Below are 20446 nucleotides of genomic sequence, written 5' to 3'. Positions count from 1 at the left end.
GAGTCTTGCTCACTGATATAACCCCGGTGGCCAGCACACTGCCTGGCACATAGCAGGTGCTCAAAGTACATCTGATCGATGAATACATGACTCTCTCAAACGTGGTCTGTTGTAGGCAGGGGGAGTGTGGCCAGACTCCTGGCCCCTTCCACCCTCATCCATACTTGGGGAGCAGACACAGAGGCTAAGATTTGAGTGCCTTCTCGACTACTCACTAGCTGCGTGACCTAGGACAAGTAGCTTCACCTCTCTGAGCCTGTTTCCTCACCTGTAATGTGAGGTCATAATGCTACCTTGTAGGGTAGGGATTACATAAAATTAATATATGTGATATAAAGTGCTTAACACAGTACTTGGCACGCAGTACCTGCTCAATAAACACGAGTTATTATTCTCAAAGTTCCACCCTGGCCATGGTCAAGACACTTTCAGAGACTCTCTGTGTCCCTAGGAAGGAGCCCAAACTCCTTAGCCTGCCACTTGAGGCCTTCACAGTCCAGCCCCTGCCTATCTTCAGCCTCACCATGTATCAGGGAATCTTACCTCCATGCCCATGGGCCCCTCGTGGAGAGGGGGCCCTGCCTCACCTCCAGGCCTAGCCATCTACCCTCTTCCCACTGTTCTGCTTCACTGAAGGCCCCATCGCTGAGGTCAAGTTCCCCATTTGGGAAGCCTCCTGATGGCCATGCCCACTTGGTACCCCTCCTCTGAGGTTCCTGGCACTGACTGCTAGAGGCAGGGGCGCTAGGAACCCAGCATGTGAAGCTTCATCTATTCCCCGACAGGCCCCTGCCCTGCCTGGACTGCAAGCTGGAGCGGGCAGGGTGGGTCAGCGGTGATGACGGGCTCAGCACTCACGTCTATGTAGTTGGCGTTAATGTAGTCGGCATCCGGGTCTCCCAGCATCGGGTGGAGTTTCACTCGGTGCCGATCATCTGGAAAAACACAGCACAGGTGCCATGGGATGGGCAGGGGCAGAAATAAGAAGCCCGGAGCTGGGGCAGGCAGGACACGTTTCCTGGAGGCCAGGGATGGGGCCAGGCCTGGTGGCCAGGGAAACTAGAAGCTCAGGGCTGACCAGCAGGCTCTCAGCACCTTGGGAAGCAGGGTGCCCAAGGGTTAGGGTCTGGGCTACGAAGTCAAGGAGGCCTGGGGGCATGTGGTGTGAGGCAAGGACTAGCTAAGTGAGCTTGGGTAAGGGGTCTAACCTCTCAAGTCTCAGTCTCCTTATCTGTAAAGTAGAGTTTACATGTCCCACTTCCCAGAGACATTGAGAAGAATGAGTGACCTAATGGGTGTGAGCTTAGCACACAGCTTGACAGGTAGTAGGTCCTCAAGAACGGGGTAGGTCCAGAACTCATCTCTGTGGGGCCCCAGTGTGCACGCTCGCTGTGCGCCTCTGCCTGCTCCCTCCAGCCCACTGCCCCACACCCAGGGCCTTCCTTCCCCAAGACTCACAGGCAGGGATGGGCTCCTGCCGGCTGCCCTTGACCTTGTCTTTCTTCTTTGTGGCATCCCAGCCTTCAAAGAAGCTCTGCCAGAAGGGAAAGTGGTAGTCAGTAGGAAGGAAACCCCCTCACCCATAAGAGCCCCCCTTCCCCCTCAGCCAGCATGATATGGCAGGATGGGGACAGGACAACAGTAAAGTCAGGCCTGAGAGAAAGTCACTGGATATCTTTTATCAGAGAGGGACCAAGTTCAGAACCAAGGGTGGGGGCAGGGACGTGAGAAAAGAGGGGCAGAGTTCAGAGACATTTTAGAATGAGAGTCAGGTTTAGTTGAAAAGAAGGCAACAGTGGGGGACAAAAATAAGGCTGGGTGCTGGTGTCCAGATGGAGGTGGCACAGGAGTCCAGCTCAGGAGGAGGCTTAAGGTCCACTGCAGTTACGGTGGAAATCAGGGCCTGTGTTCCAGGGAGGGTGAAGATGGAATCATGATCGAGATCCAGAGGCAGAGTGAGATAGAATTCAAGGCCAGATTTCAAGGCAGGGTTAGAAAGTAGAAATCAGGGCAGTCTGAGATTGGAATGAAGGGAAAATCAAAAGGGCTGGGATGAATTGGGGGCAGCCAGAGTAGAGTCCACCCATTGCCAGTGTCAGGTCCGCAGAGAGGAGCAGCTGGCCAAGGTGCTGGCAGCAGTCTGGCCGGGCTGGGGCCGTGCACCTCGTACTCCTGCTTGAAGCCGTAACCCTCAGCCGTCTTCATCTGGTTAATGTGCTGCAGAAGGTCAGCCACACGCACAGCGGGATGCAGCTGCCCCGTGTGGTACGGGGAGCCCTTCCGGCCACACGGACGCCTGGGTGAGCCCCCCAACAGACTGCTGGCCTCGGTGACCCCACCACTGCGCTGGTCCCCTGTAGTCAGAGAAAGGGAAAGAAGTTCCTGCCTCGCTGACCCCAGATGGACTTGCAGGACCAAGGGAAGGAAGGGAGCACTGCCACCCTGCAGGCCATCTGGGTGGTTCTCTGGAGCCAAGCAGGCTAGCTGCGCCCAGCCTGGGTGAGCCTGGCCTCTGCACCTCCATTTTCCCTTCTGTAAAAAATGTGGGTCGGGTCACATCACTTCTGGGGGTCCTTCAGCCCAGCCCTGCCTGCTGGGATCCTGTGCTCCCCCCTCATTCCACCCCACTGCTCCCCAGCAGGACCACATCCCTGACTTCACCACGCTGCCTGCAGGGGGCAGCACTCAGCAGAAGCCGGGAGGGACCCCCTCCCCCACCTCCCTGCCTCTCCCTCTTCAAAGGAACAGTCCGGAACACTGGCAACTCCTAGTAATTACTCCCATTCAAAGACAAGCAAATCCCGAAATTAGCTGCCGCCACCCCCTCTGCAGATAAATGCGAGACACCTGAATAGAGGCGTTTCTCCTGCGCAAGCATTTCCATTGTCAGCCTGTGCAGCATCCTCAGCCTATGGGGGAGGTTAAGAGGGTCACAGTGCCCCCACATCAGGGAGAGCTGCCCCTCCCCCCAGGCCCACCCACTCTCTGGCTCTTCAGGGTCTACATCCCCAGGACATCCCAGCCGGGTGCCTGAGATCAGGTCCTGAGATTGAGAAACCAGCCCCATTCAAGTCACACCCACCTTGGGACACTGGATCCCACATACACACTTAACACTCATCTCCCTGTTGGAGAAGGTGCAAGGTCTAGGGGACTCCTACTGGGGCCTAGATGCCAGCCCCCTCCTGTCTTAATGCCTTCGCACACGCTATTCCCTCTGCCTCCAACACCTTTCGCCTCCTTTTTTGGTCTGATGAACGTATACTCATCTCCCAGGTCACAATCAAAACAGCCCTCCTTGGGGGAACCTTCCCCAGTGCTGGGCTCTAAATCTATGACACCTGAGTGACAGAATGAATGCACGGGCACCAGGACAGAGCCCAGTGCAGCTTCACTTCCCAGGCTCCCACCTCTGTCTTTTTAAATCTGGGAGACTGTGTGCCCTACCTGCACCCCCTGTCTGCACCAGGGTTAAAAGTTGATGCAATGCCAGAGCGGGGAGCAGAGCAGGCAGAAGGACCGAAGTACACTGCTGAGGGGAGCAGCGGGCGGCAGGAGAGGTCTGCGCGCCATGTGGGACCCTCCTCCGGTGGCCGGGGAGCAGCCGGGGATCGAACCTGCGCTCTGCTCCCCGATCTGGCTCTGGTGAATTCTCTCACCCTCCCGCGCTTCTGACTGTACCCAGTGCATGTATAAACAAAACAAACAAACAAACAAATAAATAAATAAAACATGCCTCTATTAAAAAAAAAAGTTTAATAAAAAAAAAATTTGATGCAACAGCAGTGCTCGCCTTGTTCCTCCTTCCTCAGGAGCCAGTCCCAAGTTGCTGTTCCTCAATGCCTGAAAATAGCTGTTTCCTATGCTGGAGGGCAAATCACAGGCAATTCACACCCTCGTGGTCAGATGCCAAATCTTTAGTTTTACAGATGGGGAAACCAAGGTCCAAAGATATAATGTGCTGGTTGCCAATGTATGTTCCAGAAAACACTAGTCTTGCCAAATGACTAAGTGGTGGGTATTCCATTGAAAAGAAGAAAAAGAGGAGGATGAGGAGGGTCTCAGTGTTTCAGAGGAATCTCTGAAATTCTGGTTTAAACAAAAATAAGTGCTTCTTTTCAGACCACTCAAGGTTCCAACATGTTAGGGTGCATTTAAATCTCCAGGAGGTGAGTGGAAAGAGCAAGTGGCAATAAGTGAGGTTCGTTTGTTTATTTGTTTCATGAAATAGTCTCAGGCCAGCACAGTGTAATATGATTAGAGACAGGCTCTGGGCTCAGCCGACCCCAGATCAAATCCCAGCTCTCTGCATGTGACCCTGAGGATTTTAATTACTCTCTCTAAACTTCCATTTTCACATGTCAAGAGAAGATAAAACTGTAACCCTCCGATATGATGACATAAACACTGAAAGACAAAGCATGCAAGCAGCCTTCCAGGGCCGAGCACTCAGTGAGCACCTGCAGACGGGGCTGTTGACATTGGTCGTTTCCAGGAAAGGGAGGGGCCCCTGGAGTCCAGAGGCCAGGGCAGTGGACTGACAAGAGGAGCCTTCCTGTCTTGGCCCTTCTCCATGTTAGGATTTTGGCCCAGAACTTGATAATTCTAAAGAATTGACTATGACAATCATAAGACAAGCGCTAAGATATCACCAAAAAAAAGATTTCTGCTTGGAGAAGAACTCTCAGCCAGGAGTCTTAGTGCTCTTTGGGGAAACCAGGTCGACAGCACCACAGAGAGCTCTCCAGGTAGAGAAAGGGGCTAAGGATGCCCCGGCAGCTCATCCAGACACAGCCTCACAAGCAGGTGGGGGATCAGCTTGTGATGACTGAAGACAAGCAAAAAATCCAGACAAGCAAAAAATCCCCCCTCATTGGAATCCTGAGGAGAAAGCCAGAGCCAAATCTGGACAGCTTGCAGCTGAGCTCGAGAGCAACACAAGATGTTCTACGAACAATGTTCGACCACAGATCTTTCCATAAAGAAAACAACAGAAAAAGATTGTTTTGTAGGTGAATTCCACCAAGCTTTCAAGGTATCAAATATCCAATGTTTCATAATAAGGAAAAAAGAAAAGAAGACTCAATGCATTTTATAAAGAATTTTGATCTAAAAACCAGATAAGAATAGCATGATAAAGAAAAAATTATAGGCCAAAATCTTGAACAACAGTATAATTACCCTGAATCAAACAATACATTAAAAAAAAAAAAAACAATGCATCTTGACCAAGTTAGATTTATCCCAGGAATTTAAGATTATTTTCATATCAGAAAATCTAAAAATCACCTCATTAACAAACTGAAGGAGAAAATACAATAACGCAGTAAGGGCAGAAAAAAGCATTTGGTAAATGGAATATCCATTTAAAATAAAATCTCTTAGCAAACTAAAAACCAAAAGGAAATTTGTTTACTTCATAAGGCATTTCTACCAAAGACCTACAGCAAATTTTATTCTCCATGTTTTAATGTTAGAAACAGTCCTTTTAAAATCAGGAAAACCAGGATTCTGGCTTATAACCACTTCCATTACACATAGTCCTGCAGATTCCAGCCAGTGCCAGGCAGAAAGACAAGGAGGACAGGGTGGGGAGGAAAATAAGAAATGAGAAAGAAAAAAACCAAATTGTCAGTATTTGTAGATCCTTGGATTGCACTCAGAAAACCTGAAAGAGTCTACAGACAAGTCAGAATTTAAGAAGTTTATCAAGAGTATGGATAGAAGACCAAAATATATACATACAAAAATCAACTACATTTTTCTACACGTGCAACAATTAGAAATGTGTTATTTTAAAAGCGTGCCATCTGTGCTGGAGAAACTGAATGTCCACATGTCATGTCAAAGGATGAAGTTACACCCTTATTTAACAAAATACAGAAAAACTAACTCAAAATGGATCAAAGATCTGAATGGAAGAAATAAAATTATATGATTCAGAAAAGAACATGGGGCCAAGCTTCATGACATTGGATTTGGCAATGATTTCTTGGTTATGACACCAAAGGCAACAAGCAAAGAAGAAAATATAGACAAACTGAACTTCATGAAAAGTTTTAAACTTTGTCATCAAAAGACATCATCCAGAGTGAAAATGGCAACTCACAGTGTGGGGGAAGATATTTACAAATGATATATCTGATAAAGGATTAATTAACACCCAGCATACATAGAGAACTACTAACACACAACAACCCAATTTGAAAGTGGGCAAAGGGCTCAAATAGACATTTCTCCAAAGATGATACACAATGGCCAAGAAGTACATGAAAAGATGCTCAACTTCACATCATTCATCATTAGGGAGATATAAATCAAAACTCAATCCCACCGCATGCCTATTAGGATAACTACTATCAAAAAGAGAAAATAACAAGTATCTGTGAGATATAGAGGAGTTAGAGCCTTTGTACGCTATTGGTGGGAATGTAAAATGGTTTTTGAGCACAGCTGCTCAAAATATTTTCAATAGATTTACCATCTGGTAAATAGCCAGCAACTCTGCTTCTGGATATACACCCAGAAGAATTGAAAGAGTGGTCTCAGAGATATTTGTACACCCGTGATCGTTATTTACAATAGCTAAACCATGAAAGCAACCTAAGTTATCTGTGGATGGACAAATAGATAAGCTAAACATGGTCTATACACACAAAGGAATATTATTTAGGCAGAAAGATGCTACAATATGCATGAACCTTGACATGATGCTAAGTGAAACAAGCCAGTCACTAAAAGATAAATACAGTATGATTCCATTTATGTGAGATTGTTAGTCAAAAGCATAGAAACAGAAAGTAGATGGGGTGCCGGGGCAGGGAGTGGGGGGACTAGGGAGATATTGTTTAATGGGGATAGATTTTCAGTTTAAAAGATGAAAAGAGGGCCTCCCTGGTGGCACAAGGGGTTAAGACACAACCTATGAAGCTATCCACAGCCACTGCAGCATGAGTTCAAACCCTGGACTGGGATATACCCACATGGTGCAGCAGACCTCTCCTGACTCGCCCACTGCTTCCCTCAGCAGTGTATTTCAGTAGATCTGCCTGTTCTCTTCCCCACTCTGTCTCTGGTGAATCCTCTCACCTCCCCCCACCTCTGGCTTGTACCCCAGTTCTTGTATGCATAAATAAATACATCTTTAAAAAATAAATAAATAAATAAAAGATGAAAAGAGCTATAGGGGCATATGGTAATGATGGCTATACAATATTATGGATGTAGTTAATTCTACTGTACACTATAAAATGGTTAAGATGGTCAATTTTGTGTTATGTGTATTTTACCACCAAAAAAAATATACAGTTTGCAATGGAAATAAAAAATACATTTGTTACAGACAATACCTGGTGGTATAGCTAACAAAAGATGTGTTTGATTTTAAGTGCAAGATTTTATAGAGAAAATTACTGAAAGACATTCAAGACCTAAATAAACAGGGTGACATATACGTCATATTCACGAAAAAGACAATTTCGTAAGAAATCATTTTCCCTAAATTGATCTCTAGATCCAATACACATATATCTAACAAGGTTTTTCAAGGAACTTGAAAAAATGATTTTAAAATTTATAATCAAATGAGGACAAATACAGCCAAGACATCTTTAAAGTAGAATAAAGTCGAAAGGGTTTAATGTTTCAGATATCAAGACTTATTTAACTACAGTAATCAGGCAATGTGGTATTGGCAAGAATCACTGAATTGGCCATTGAAAGAGATTAGGGAGCCAAAAAACAATCCACATATATATGGAAATGTGATAGATGATTAAAGGAGGGCACCATACAGGGGTAAAGTATAAACTCTAATAATGAATCCTCAAAGAGTTGGCCTCCCAATAGAGAAAAGTTTTTAAAGCCTTAGTTCATACCAAACACAAAAATCAATTACAGAATAGCATGAAGATTTAAATGTGAAATACAAAATATTAAATGCTTCAGGGAAAAAATTTAATACTTTACAACCTTGCATAAGAAAGAATTCTTCAAGAAAACACGAAAAGCAGAAATCAAAAAGAAAAGAGGGATGAACTTGACTGAACTGAAATAAAAACCTGTTCATCCAAACACTCTAAAAATAACCTGCAAAGATGAGCCACAAATTGGGAGAAGATATTTGCAATTCATAAGGAACAAATGAGTATCACCCTAAATATATAAAGAACTCCTAAAAAACACTAAGAAAGCAACAGAAAACCCAACAGAAAATTAGGTAAAAGGCATGAACAGGCATTTTATGGAAGAAGAAACCTGAATGGCCAATAATGATTTGAAAATATGTTCAACCTCATTAGTAATCAGAGAAATGCAAATGAAGACTATAGAGAATTGCCATTTTATACAAACTAGTTGGCAAAAGTGAAGGAGCCTGGAAAATTTTTATCTTGATGTAAAGCAACGAAAACTCTTAAACACTGTTTCTAGGAGTGAACATGGGCAAAGCCACTTTGGAAAACAATTTGACACTGTCTTGTAAAGTGTAACAGGCGCCCACTCGATAACTCAGCAGTTCTACTTTCAGAACCCCCTGTGCAGGTGCATCTGGAGAAGCATCAGAATGTCCGTGGCAGCCTCATTTGTAGGAACAAGAAAACTACAAGCAAATCAAATGTCCATGGATGGCTGAATAGAGAAATAAATTATGATCTAGTCACACAATGGAAAATGATACATCGGAGGGGAAAAAAAAAATTACTGTGAAACATCCACCTGGGTAAATATCAGAAAGATGATGTTGAGTTGAAACAGAGAGTGATTTCAACTTTATGAAGCTGAAAAATGAGCAATACCATACAAAGCACTGTTTGGGGATACACGCACACATGGTAAAATTACTCAAAAAAAGGCAAGAAAATTATAAATACACATTGCAGGGGAATATTTCTGTCTAAGAGGGAGGTGGGGAGTGTAGTCAGAGAGAAGCGCCCAGATGATGTTCTAATTTGACTAGGGAGCTTCACTGGAGTTTGTTGGGTTATTATCACTTTATGATTTTCATAAACATTCCATATTTTCTCTTGTATGAATCAACACTAGATAGAATGAAAAGGTGTGTGAGGAAGCAATTGACAACCAGCTCCCAGCACACATTGCTGGGATCCACCCAACAATCCCCGCATGCCAGTGCTCCACAAACTGACGATCTTCAGCAGCCCGACCGGCAGACGTGGTCTTTATCCCCATTTCGGTCATGAGGAAGCAGACATCCAGAGAGGCTAAGTGATTTGCCCAGTTCACACAACTAAGCCAGGTCTGTCTGACTCCAGAGTCTCCCCTCTTGGCCACTGGTCTGCCTCTCACACGGCAGTTGCTCAAAAAGTTGCCCTGATCCCCTTTGATCATGAAGTGCTGGAGCACGTCCCACAAGTCCCTGGAGCACGTCCCACAATTTACATATTTAACACAATTAACCTCACGTTCCCCTTATCAGTCTATATCCAAGTCTGCCGTTTTTCCTAAGCTCCTTCTACAAAGGTACCACCTGTGCCTTGTCTGCATTTCCAGTGCCAGCACTCGTATCCAACAAGGGCACAATAGATGCTTCAACGTCAGGGTATACAGAACTCACCTAATGTGGGGGCTCCCAGAGGGGCGCCATCCTTCTGGGTCAGATGAGGAGGCCCCAGGGCCATGAAGAAGGGGCAAGAGGATCAGGCACTCACCCCGGGGACTATAGCCGTGGGCGTCCATGAAGGAGAGGCCCAGCCGCTCGTCCTCCTGCAGGGTGCTCTGGTCCGTGAAGCTCCGGTCAACTGCGCTCATCATATGGGTCTTCTCCTGGCGGTAGTTGACGGTGGCCTTGGTCATGTTCACTGGCTTCCTGCAGAGGCAGTTAATAGGAGATACAGGCCTCAGCAGGCAGAAGAGTGCCCACAATTGGGTACGAAGGCCCAGCAGTCAGGGGGCCTTAAGACTAGAAGCAACTCTGGAAGCGTCTCTGGATGCTAAGGGGGCCTCTGCCTCCATCCTTCAGTCACCAGACCCAGAGAACTGCTGCCTCCCCCAAAAGAGGCTGCCAGGGTCCCCACTCTGGGGACCTTTACAGAAAGCAAGGGATAGAGTAGCAGCCTGGGGATGAGACGTGGCTCCAAAACTCCCACAAGTCCCGGAAATGAGTCACTATACCTATTTTGGTGTCTCAACAGTCACCCTACCCCAAACTGGGAAGATGGCTGCCCCAGCTCCAGCCCAATGCATCCCATATCTATCCTCTCTGTCCCCACCAAAGATGTGCCCAGGATCCTGCAATGCCCCGCCATGGCAGAGGGTCTGGCAAGAAGTGAGTTCAGGGGTCTTCCCCTGGGCCCAAAATGAACTCCCACCATAGCTTCTTCCTACCCTCAGAAGCTCCATGCACCACAGGCCTCTAGATGTGTAGAGAGCCACACAGGATCCATATTCCTGCCAACCCAGCCCCTGAGCAAAGGCCCCATGTGGCCCAGGGCTCCAGCCCAGCTTTCTAGGCGGGAAAGACAGACTGTGACTCTGAAACTAGAAGGGAGCTGTCGGAAAATAGGGGGTGGGGAGGCTGGAGGCACAATTCCAAGACTGAGGGGCCAAGCAACAGGCAAAAGGGAATGACTATAGATCCACACTAAAAGTGGACAAGAGTCTCCAGATAAGAGACTCATTCGCCTGCTGGACCCTACATCATGCAGGACGTGAGGTAGACCTGAGGAAGGACTTCCAAGTTATGAAGATTCTAGGACACTGAGCATGCACGGAGATGTAGAGGCCAATGAGCATATCTTCCCAAACAGGCAAACTCCAACCATCCTGGCCTGGTTCAAGAGCTGCCTGGGGCGGGGGAAGGAAAGCATGACCTCTGTACACCGCTCCTACCCGGACCACAGTGTCCATCCTGTGCGGGGGGACTGCACTTGTCTGTGTGGGCGAGACAGCTCAGCAGCCCGGCCTCCAACCCTAGCCCCACCCTCCAGGCTCCAGGCTTCACCAGCACTTGGCCAGGAGCAGAGCCAAAGGTCCCTGTGCAGGCAGTGAGAAGCCTCTGTGGCTGTGACCTTGACCATCAACATAGTAGATGGAGGAGGAGGGAGGGAAGGGAAGAGAAGGGAGGTGAGAAAGGGAAAGAGGAAATGAGAGAATTAAGATGAAGAGGAGGAGGAGATGGGGAAGGGGACAGAGAGAGGGAGCAACAGGCCAGACACCAGCAAACCACAGGGCAGATAGACAGAGGGCCATGGACAGAGGACAGCAGGCGAAGCTGGCTGCACAGTGGAGCCCATAGAGTAATCGCCATGAGAGGCCACAGCCCAGAAGGCGTCTGCAGTGGCACCAAGGGCTCTGCTCCCATCCAGGCCACAAACACCATCCAGCCAGACCCTACACGAGACTGACCCGGAGGGACCCCAACACTGCGGCCTCCAGCCCATTTCAGGGGAATGGAACCCAGACACTTGGAAAAGTTCTGCCTTTAGGTTCCAAAATCCACTGCACAAGTAGATGGGGGAGAATTGCCCTATCAGGGATTCCTGCAGAAGCCAGGCTGAGGCTCCACATGGGTTGATAGGGGGTGGCTGCTGGAAGAGCTAGAGTGACCTTGGGTGACCTCCACGCAAATAGAGGGTACAGGGAGCAGAGGTGAGAGACCACAATCCTCTGGGCTGGCCTGGGCCACCTGAACCTGCTCTGCAAAGAGGGAGACCAAGCACAGGTATGGGGAATGTTCTGGAAGGTTTACAGAGTCACAGAAGACAGAAACATCCAGAGGCTGTAGAGTCAGATGGGGGGGGCTGGGTTGTCACCCCAGCTCTGGCACTTCCTGTGGCCTCTGACAAGTGCCTGGACCTCTCTGAGCCTCAGTTTCCTCGTCAGTGAAATGGGAGTGACCCCAGTGCCTGCTTCTGGGATTGTTGGGAGGATTCTGGACACAGAACTAAACGCAGAGGAAGCCACAGGAAGAGTGGTTGTCAGCAGCATGGGCCACCAACTGAGATGGGGCTCCTGGTGGGCTGGGGCCACCTGCTGTGCAGGGACGGCCACGCCACATGCACACAGCACAGGCTGGGGACCCCAGAGTGGGGCCACGTGAGGACCTCCCTCGACATGGACCATGTCTGGAGGCAGGAAGCTGGGGAGCAGCAAGGGCTCATGAACAAGAGGAGTTGCCTGGGGACCCAGAGCTCCCCAGGCTTGGGGACAGCAGGTGACTTGGTGACTCAACAGAGCCAGGTCTGAACCCAAGACCCTGAGGACCAGCCAGCGCTGGGGACTCCATGACATGGAGAGAGACAGAGCTGGGGAGGGGAGCTCAGACAGGAGGCAGCCATGAATGGCCAGGCAGGGGTGTGAGCGTCCAAGCCTGGCCAACGGGGTGGAGGAGGGGCCCAGCAGGGGCTGGTACTCAAGGCCAGCAGGGCTACTTACGGGTAGTAGGAGTAGGCATAGTGGTCTCTCCTGGCAGCATGCAAAGAGAACAGCACAGTTGGGACCTGGGTCCCTCTCCAAGGCTGGGCCAAGGGCACCACCCAGCCAGCAGGGAGGGGCCTGGTACTCTCCGAGCTGGGGAGGGGGCTGACCAGGGCCTGGCCAGGTCAGAGGGGCCTTCCTTGTCCCATGGGCAGGCCTGGCTCAGTCACTGAGGCCAAATCTGAGGCCCCTTCTGCAACCTTCCCCAAGTCTACTGCCAGAGTGGGGAGGAAGTAGGAAAAGCAAAGCTTTCACACACAGACTTATGCACACACACACTCAGAGAAGTGCACACACTTGCACACACACAGACACACTCATGAGTATACACATACCCACTGACACACATACTGATGCTCATTCACACAGGACAAACACACATGGACACACACAGACACACAGAAACATCTATTCACAAACACATACAGAAGTGTACGTTCACACATGGACACGCACTCACACCCTCAAAGGTAACTGCACTCACCCCTGCAGACTGTCCCCCACACTCCATCCTCTGCCCCTGCAGGGATGCCTTTTCCACACACCTGTGTCTGGGAGGCACCAAGGGGTGGGGGCAGGGTGGGGAAGCCAGCTCACCCCATCGTGGGCACCCCGAGCAAGGCTCAGTCAAGAGCACCGATACTAGACAAAGGCCCCACAGAGAAGGCAGAGCAGGTGAGGAAGCTGAGCCGGAGTCGCCGTATGCCATGGCCTCTCTGGGGTCAGGGGGTGCCCAGGGCAGGCCCTCGGCCTCCGGACGCCTGTCCCAGGACCCTGGCCCCTCACCACCTCTACTCTTTCCCAAGGGCCCTTCCAGGCTCATTCCAGGGACCTCTATTCACCTGCCCCCGCATCATCCCATCAGCAGGACCCCAAGGAATGGCCTCCCACAAGGAAATCCTAAAGATTGAGGGAAGGGAATAAGAGGGGCGAGTGGAGGACTGGGCCCAACCAGGGCAGGAGCCCGAGGCAGGCTCAGCAGGGAGTGGGGGAAGAGAGGGAAGGGCCTGGCACTGCGCCTGATCAGCAGCCCGGGGGAGGGGAGGCTGAAAGAATGGCATTCTTTGGGTCTCAGCTGAAATGCCATGACTTCAAAGGGCCTTCCCTGACCACTCCCGACATGCACACTAAATTACATCCCCCTTTTCTCTCTTTCTGTCCCCCCCACCCAACACCTTATTCTTCACACTATTTGTTATCACCTCATCTATTTGTGCTTTTTCTAGTTTAATGCCAAGCTCCAAGACAAAAGCACAAGTGGGCAGCCCCCTTGCTTCTGTTGCTCACGGCCGTACCCCCGGGCCCAGGAGAGTGCCCAGTACATTGTAATCTCTCCAAAAATATTTTTTGAATTGAGTCATCAATAAGCGAGGATAAAGCAATAAAAGCACACACCTCTGTGAGCTTCCTTTTCCTCCTCTGAACGGTGAGGTTAATAATAACCCCTGGGGCTCTCGACTTCAGCAACAGAAAGAACACTCTGCCTCCCTCCACGGCAGAGAGGGGTTTCCCTCCCCTGGCTTCCCTTCCAGGGCTAGACTCCTGGGTCAGACCCTAGGGCTACACTGGCCAGGAAACAACTTCCTCTGCCCTCAGGGAGCGCTCAGTCCAGCAGGGAAGACACGCATCAAGCAAGGAAGAGAATGAGCTCAGGGAGAAGAAAGAGAAGGATAGGATGCAGGGACCAGGGACCAGTCCCCTCCTCTCTCAGGCCCTGGAGCTCCCCAGGAGCAGGTGCCTCTCTCTGATTGTCCAAAGGGGCAGGCAAGATAGAGAACATGACATCTGCACTCAGCTGTCCCCCTCCCCTCCCCCCTCCCTGTCTCCTTTAACCCCCCCGGGCTTCCTCCTTCATGGGTTGGGGGCAATTATGTAGCTGCCCTCCTTCAGCAACCTCCTAACTGTCCACTACATTCATACTTCAAGTTGATCTGATCACCCCCATATCCCTGCCAGAGCTGCTCTGTCCCATGACACCCCTCAATGCAGGGGCCTGTGCAGAGGTGCGAGGCCCTTCACACCCCTGCACATACTTAGGGGAGCCCTGAAGAGCACAGTGAAGGCAAGGTAGGATCCCGGGGATGTCGTGAGGTCTATCAATTGGGGCGGAATGATTTTAGAGGAGGTAAGGAGGGGCAGTGGGAATCTTAGACGCTTCTGGGGTGGCCTAGCAGGCTTTATGGGGTAGCAGCTACATAAAGTGTAGGGTTTCCTAGGGAGACCCTGGCAGCATCTTTCCCCATCTGCCCCTGGGCCCCGGGTTCTCTTGGCACCGTGGCTGATATCACCCACTTGGTCCACCTTCTCTCCTTGAGGGTTAGATTTCTACGGCCTCAAACACTACCTGCAACTTCCCAAAATCTGACACCCCTCCCAACTTTGCAGCCCTCTCCAGCTGCCGTGCCCCCACCCCCCCAGAGTCAACTCCCAGACACCCTGCGGGGCAGGGCCCTGTGGAAGAGGACAGGGCCAGGCACATCCAGCACAACTATGCACAGAGGTGCGAGGCCCTTCACACCCAGCCAGGGGCTCAGGCTTTGCAGAAGCCCTGGGCTCAGACCCCATATCAGCAGAGGGACGGGGCAAGTCGCTCAGCTAGTTTCCTTGCCCTTGAAAAGGGACTCACACCTGCTTCATGGGTCGGGAGCCAAGAAGGAAAAGTTCTCTGATGTGTCCCAGGGAGGGCACACGGCAGGGGCTCCACCGCTAATGTTCTAGCAGGTGATGTGTGAAGCTCCTGCACAGAGTGATACTCACTACATAACCATTTAAGATATTTTGTCTTATGAAGCTATGCCGGAACAAGGGAAGGAAAAATCAAGAGTCTAACACTCTTAAAAGCCATCTGCTCCCCCACAGTGGGCAGACCCTAACCCAGACTCTATCTGGAAGTCTCTGTCTTTCGAGTGCCTGGCTAGTTCTCCCTCGCTCTCCTGAATCCTAATTCTCTGCTCCCAGCAGCCATGAGACCCAGCACCAACTCACCCATGTGGCCCAGCCACAGGGGCTACAGAAGACAGAGCCCGAGTGGGTGGGCCTCTGCCCCAGATGACCTTGGCTGGGTCCATGCTCCCTCTGGGCCTCAGCATCTGCAACCCTCAGTTAAGGTGCTCGAATTAGAGTAACCTGGGGCTGCCTGGTAGGGAATGTGGCGGGGAAGATGGGCAGGGGGCTTGGGGGGCAAGCAAAGGGGTCTTAAAAGCCCACACCCAGCTCCAACCAGAGGTTCAGCCTTCAGCTACTTGGTGTACTGGGCCCCAGAAGAGATTTATTCGGCATTTTGATGACAGGTTCTATGGCTTTTTAAAATGATTTGAACCCCACTAGACAAGATGTCCTTGAACTGCCTGGCAGCTCTCATTTTCTGGGCTCAGAACCCTGCAGGGTGTCTGGGAGTTGACTTGGGGGGTTGGGGGGCAGGGCAGATGGAGAGGGCTGCAATGGGGGGGGTCAGATTTTGGGACGTTGCAAGTGGTGTTTGAGGCCTAAATTCTAAATTCTGAGATTCTTCAGAGCCCAAGGGAGGGTGAGGCCTGGGAAGAACCATGGCTCAGGGTTCTTGGGGTGAAAGGGAGGGTGCAGCACCCCCACTACTCAAGGGAAACACCACAATCCCGCGGTCAGGGCACACAAGTCAGCAGACAGCTGGGGATTCAAAGTCAGGTCACCTCTACTCGCTCCCCTTTGGGACAAGCAAGCAGGCACAGGAAGGCAGGTGCCTATGTCCAGCACAGCTCCTTGGCAGCAGCTACTGAGCACCCTTCCTTGGATAGCGGCACCCGGCGCCAGCCAGACCTGGGCTCCAGCCCAGCTCCTTTTGCAGAGTCTGGCTCCCCACTGCCAGCATGGTCCATGCACAGGCCTGATGTCCAGGCTGGCAGGCCTGCACACATCTGCCAGCCACTACAACCAGCCCCCAGCCCTACCCCTCTGTGCCCACCAGGCCTCCGAGCAGCAGAAGCCTGGGTGAGCCAGAGCACCAACCTCACTCACCCCTTGCGGATGATGATTATAATGGCCCCCAGGAGGAGGATGAGGACGGCAAGTCCCCCCGCACAGATGCCCAGGATAAGCCCCATCTCCTCTGATCTCTGGGACACTTCCAGGGGCCGCTTGCTTTCCTTGCAGGCAGCTGAGGAGAACAAAGCAGGACAAGAATCAGAGGGGAGAGAGGGACCACCTGCCCCATGTCTGCAGGGGTCTGAGCCACCAAGCAAGCCAGACTGCACACACACACGTGCACAAAGACAACAGCCCCAGCCTGCCACGTGCCGTCAGACCCGACTCCACCTGCCTCACACCTTCTGCAGCCCCCCTTCAACTTCCCCTAACAAGACTGGCTTCCCTCTCCCCTCCTCATTCTCAAATCCCACCCTCCATTCTTCAGTGAATGGGGATGGAGGACACCTGGGACCATCAGACCCTCCCTTTGCCCCCCCAGGAGGTGATGGGGAGAATTATGTACCTGGGCCATGGCTGGGCATCTCAGGATGCAGAACCAACCATCCTTTCTGCCTCGGAACAGGACAATGCCTGCACCTCAGGGTCCACACTGCCCCCACCTGCCTTGATCACAGCCCAATGCCCAGACCTAGCCCGTGCCCAGGATCCCCCTTATGACCCAGCCTTATGGCTCTCCCTCCACAGACCTCTTCCACCCCCTTCTGTGACTATGGGGCTGGGGTGGGTACGGGTTAAGCCCTGCCCCTACTACCCAGTCTGGGAGAAGGAATCCTCCAGGTGGGGCACACAGGGGCCCAGAAGGGAAAAGCTTCCTCACCCTAAGTGTGCCGGACCAATGTTCTCTGCTCTCACAAGCCTGGCCCTCAGAGTCTGCCTCCCCAGAGCCCAGGAGGGAGAGAAACCAGCCAGCAAAGGACTGAGGGAACCCAGGGGAACTCACCTTTCCTGGCGATGCGGATGCAATTCAGCCGGGTCTCCTGGAGGCACAGATATGGCTCTTAGCACCACTGAAAACACAACCTGACCCTCCTGGGGAAACCTGGGGTGTCTTGGGCCGGGTCAGAGCTTGTCTAGTGCGGAGTGTAACTTAACACACCTATCTGCCGGGAGGGCCTGGGGGAATGAGGAGGGAGAGATCGAGAAAGGTGTGGGAGTCTGCAAACAGGGTGAGGCCTTAGGAAAAGGGAAAGAGGCCAGCAGAACAGGGAAAAGGAGAGGCTCCAGAAATGGGGCTGGACCTAAGTCTAGATCAGAGAGAAGAGCTTGGCGAGGGCGGGCTTCAGGGAGGAGGCGGGTCCCAGGTCCAGTGAATGCAGCGGCCTGAGATGGAACCCCTCTGGGCTCCTGAGATAGGAAGGACCAGGACCTCAGGAAGACAACAAGGGTCAGGAGGACTTGGGGTTGCGGGGGGGTGAAGAGGGTCTTAGGAGAGAGCAGGAATCAAAAGGGGTGAGATCAGAAGAGGAGGCGTGGCCCAGAGCATCCATCTCCAAGGTGTCCCCAGTTGCCCCCACCACAACCCTGGCATCTCTCACCCCCTTGAGGTGGCTGGTTGCCTGGAAGTAGATGAGGTAGGCCTTCCTGGGCTCAAGCGGTGGGTTCCAGAAGCCTCGGTAAGTCTGGTTGTCACCCACGGTGAAGGGCATGGCCTCAGGCAGACTGCTGGCCGCCAGTTCAGCCCCGAAGTAGTGCACCAGGCCACGGGCCAGGGCCGCATCGAAGGTCAGTGGCACTGGGAAGCAGTCCTGGCCTCCTGGCTCCCGCCGTAGCCTCCGTGGTCGCTCCTCCTCCACAACCACCTGGTACACACTGGACAGGGAGGGCAGGGAAGTGATCGCGGGACTTCGGGGAGACCATCTGATGACCACGAGCATGGGCTTTGGGTCAAGGCCCTCTGGGGGATGATCACTGCTCTTCTTTCTAGCTGGGCAAGTCCCTGGACCTCCCTCCCTGGGTCTCTGTGAGATGGGGGTGACCACAGGGCCAGCTGCTGCATGCAGTGGCAACAGGAAGGCAAGTGTAACAAGCTGTCAGAATCCATCCACTGTGATTAACTGTCAGTGAGGCCACAAGAAACTGGGTCCTGCTCAATAGTCCTCAGTTCCCATCCAGACTCCTCAGTGTGTCCTCCTTGCCTGGCCCAGGACCTGGGGACCCCAAGCTTCTGGCCTGTACCCCCTGGTTACCTACAGCTCCATCTACCAGAGTTAGACAAGATTCATTCATTCAGAAATTGCTTACTGAGCTCAGACGTGCACCCTGTTGCGGGCACTTGGAGATGTCCTGAACTGACCTTTCGTCGGGGAGACGGCCAGCAAACAGAGACACCCCAGTCTGATAGCCCAGGCTAAAGGAAGTAGAAAAACACCTGTTCCTTGCTGTCCCGCTGTTTCTTCTGAGCTTCTACACTGTGGGGGAGTCACCCAGCACCCTGGGATTTGGCCACGTGGGTTTCATTGATCCCCAAACACCACCTAGGGCCTCTACGGCACCATTTCCCCAGGTTGAGATCAGGTCTCCCCCAGCTCTGGAATGATAATAATCAACATTAGTCATGAAAAAAGTGGGTCTGGAGCTGGGAGGATCCCGGATATGCAGATAAGGAAGGGAGATCCGAGAAGTGAAGGAACAGGCTAAAGGTTGCACAGCCTTCATGCCTCTCCCCTCTCGCCATGTTCCACCCCCTGCCCCCTGCCCCGCCTGCATCATCATCACCCCTGGGACACTGATTGGGGCCCTCACATGCCCCCTCAAGAAGACAAGGAAAGGAGAAGACACAATTGGGTTTCCTAGGTCCTCAGAGTCAACTGCACACGGCCCCTGAGACTCATGTAAAATAAAAAATGCCCCTCGGGCACCCAGGCTTTACCTCGAGTCTCTCCTGGACAGGCTTTGCTTTGGTAAATATTGGGAGACAAAGCAGGAGAAAAGAGTGGGCTAGAGGAGGCAGTGTGGAAGTGAGGGGTGTCAAGAGCACCTTGGCTTGCTAGGACCTTCCCCTGCTGAAACACAGCTGTCAGCCTCTCTTAAAACATGCACCTTTGTGGAAGGAGTGAGCAGGCCAGACGGGCAGGGGCTTCACGATAAGGTAGACTTTGCAGACAGACCTGGGTTCCAAATCCCAGCTCTATCACTCAGCAGCTGTGTGGACTCAAGGACCAGTTATTTAGGCTTGGGGAGCATGTTTTCTGATGTGCAAAATAAGGGTGTCAGTACCTACAGCAAAGGCTGCCATGACTCTACAGAGTGGCTCCTGCAGGCAGCACCCCCGCCCCCCCAGCAGGGCATCTGGCTGACAGTAAGAATGTGCATGCACTGCACTCTCAACTCACACCCTCAGAGTCACACACACACACCTCCACACCACACATCACATCTTTATCAACACACACACATACACACACACCAATTTGTCCCAGCACCCTCTCCCCAGCAGAGGCAGTGCCATGCCAGCAGGGACCCCAGCTTCCTCTGGGAAGAAGAAAATGGAGAACAAGCTCTTGGCCACCCAAAGGGATCGCTTTATCTGACTGATCACCTGACCTTCTAGAAAGCCTTCCATGGCTCCCTGAGCAGGACTCTCCAGGGAAAAAGCTGAGTAGAAATAGACTGTCAGAGTTTCACTTCTCCAAGGTTTTTGAAGAAACGCGCCCCCCCCCCCCCCAGAGAGGCCTGGACAGACCCTCTCCAGGCTAGACACTGGCCAGGGGTCTGATGACAATCACTGCCAGACACCAGACATCCTCAGAGGAAGTGACCACAGCTTTCCACCTGCCCAGAAGTAGACAGTCCTCCAGACCCTCCGAGATCTGTGGGAGACTGAGAGAGTACTAGGGCACGTGGCCTGGGTGAGGGGCCCTGGGTGAGAGGAGGGGTGTCTTCCCTAGACCCTGACCTCCCTCCTCCATCCAGGCTTTCCCACCTGATGGGCGCGCCTCGGCCCTGGGCTGGCCTCAGCAGCACGGTGATGGTGTTCTCAGACTCACTCAGGGGTGACGGCATGTCGGCATAATCAAAGCTGGGAGCTGGGAAAGGGACAGGGATGTAA

General features: G+C 51.8%; 1 protein-coding gene across 6 annotated transcripts in view; it reads right to left on the bottom strand.

Annotated features, from left to right (window-relative positions):
- PTPRU (protein tyrosine phosphatase receptor type U) overlaps positions 1-20446 on the bottom strand; it is a 74890-nt gene that overhangs the window by 17872 nt on the left and 36572 nt on the right. For all 6 annotated transcript variants that reach the window (XM_037498237.2, XM_037498238.2, XM_037498235.2 and 3 more), the window contains 8 exons: positions 20321-20423; positions 17934-18207; positions 17339-17375; positions 16429-16567; positions 9669-9826; positions 2164-2354; positions 1459-1534; positions 859-935 (listed from right to left, as the gene is read on the bottom strand). In XM_037498237.2, the coding sequence (XP_037354134.1) occupies positions 859-935; positions 1459-1534; positions 2164-2354; positions 9669-9826; positions 16429-16567; positions 17339-17375; positions 17934-18207; positions 20321-20423 (1055 nt within the window). The remainder of the gene's footprint in view (positions 1-858; positions 936-1458; positions 1535-2163; positions 2355-9668; positions 9827-16428; positions 16568-17338; positions 17376-17933; positions 18208-20320; positions 20424-20446) is intronic.

This window comes from Talpa occidentalis, unplaced genomic scaffold (assembly GCF_014898055.3).
Source record: "Talpa occidentalis isolate TD23 unplaced genomic scaffold, MPIMG_talOcc4v2.1 talOcc4.9, whole genome shotgun sequence".
NCBI classification, from domain to species: Eukaryota; Metazoa; Chordata; class Mammalia; order Eulipotyphla; family Talpidae; genus Talpa; species Talpa occidentalis.
This window is presented reverse-complemented; position numbering and strand designations above follow the sequence as displayed.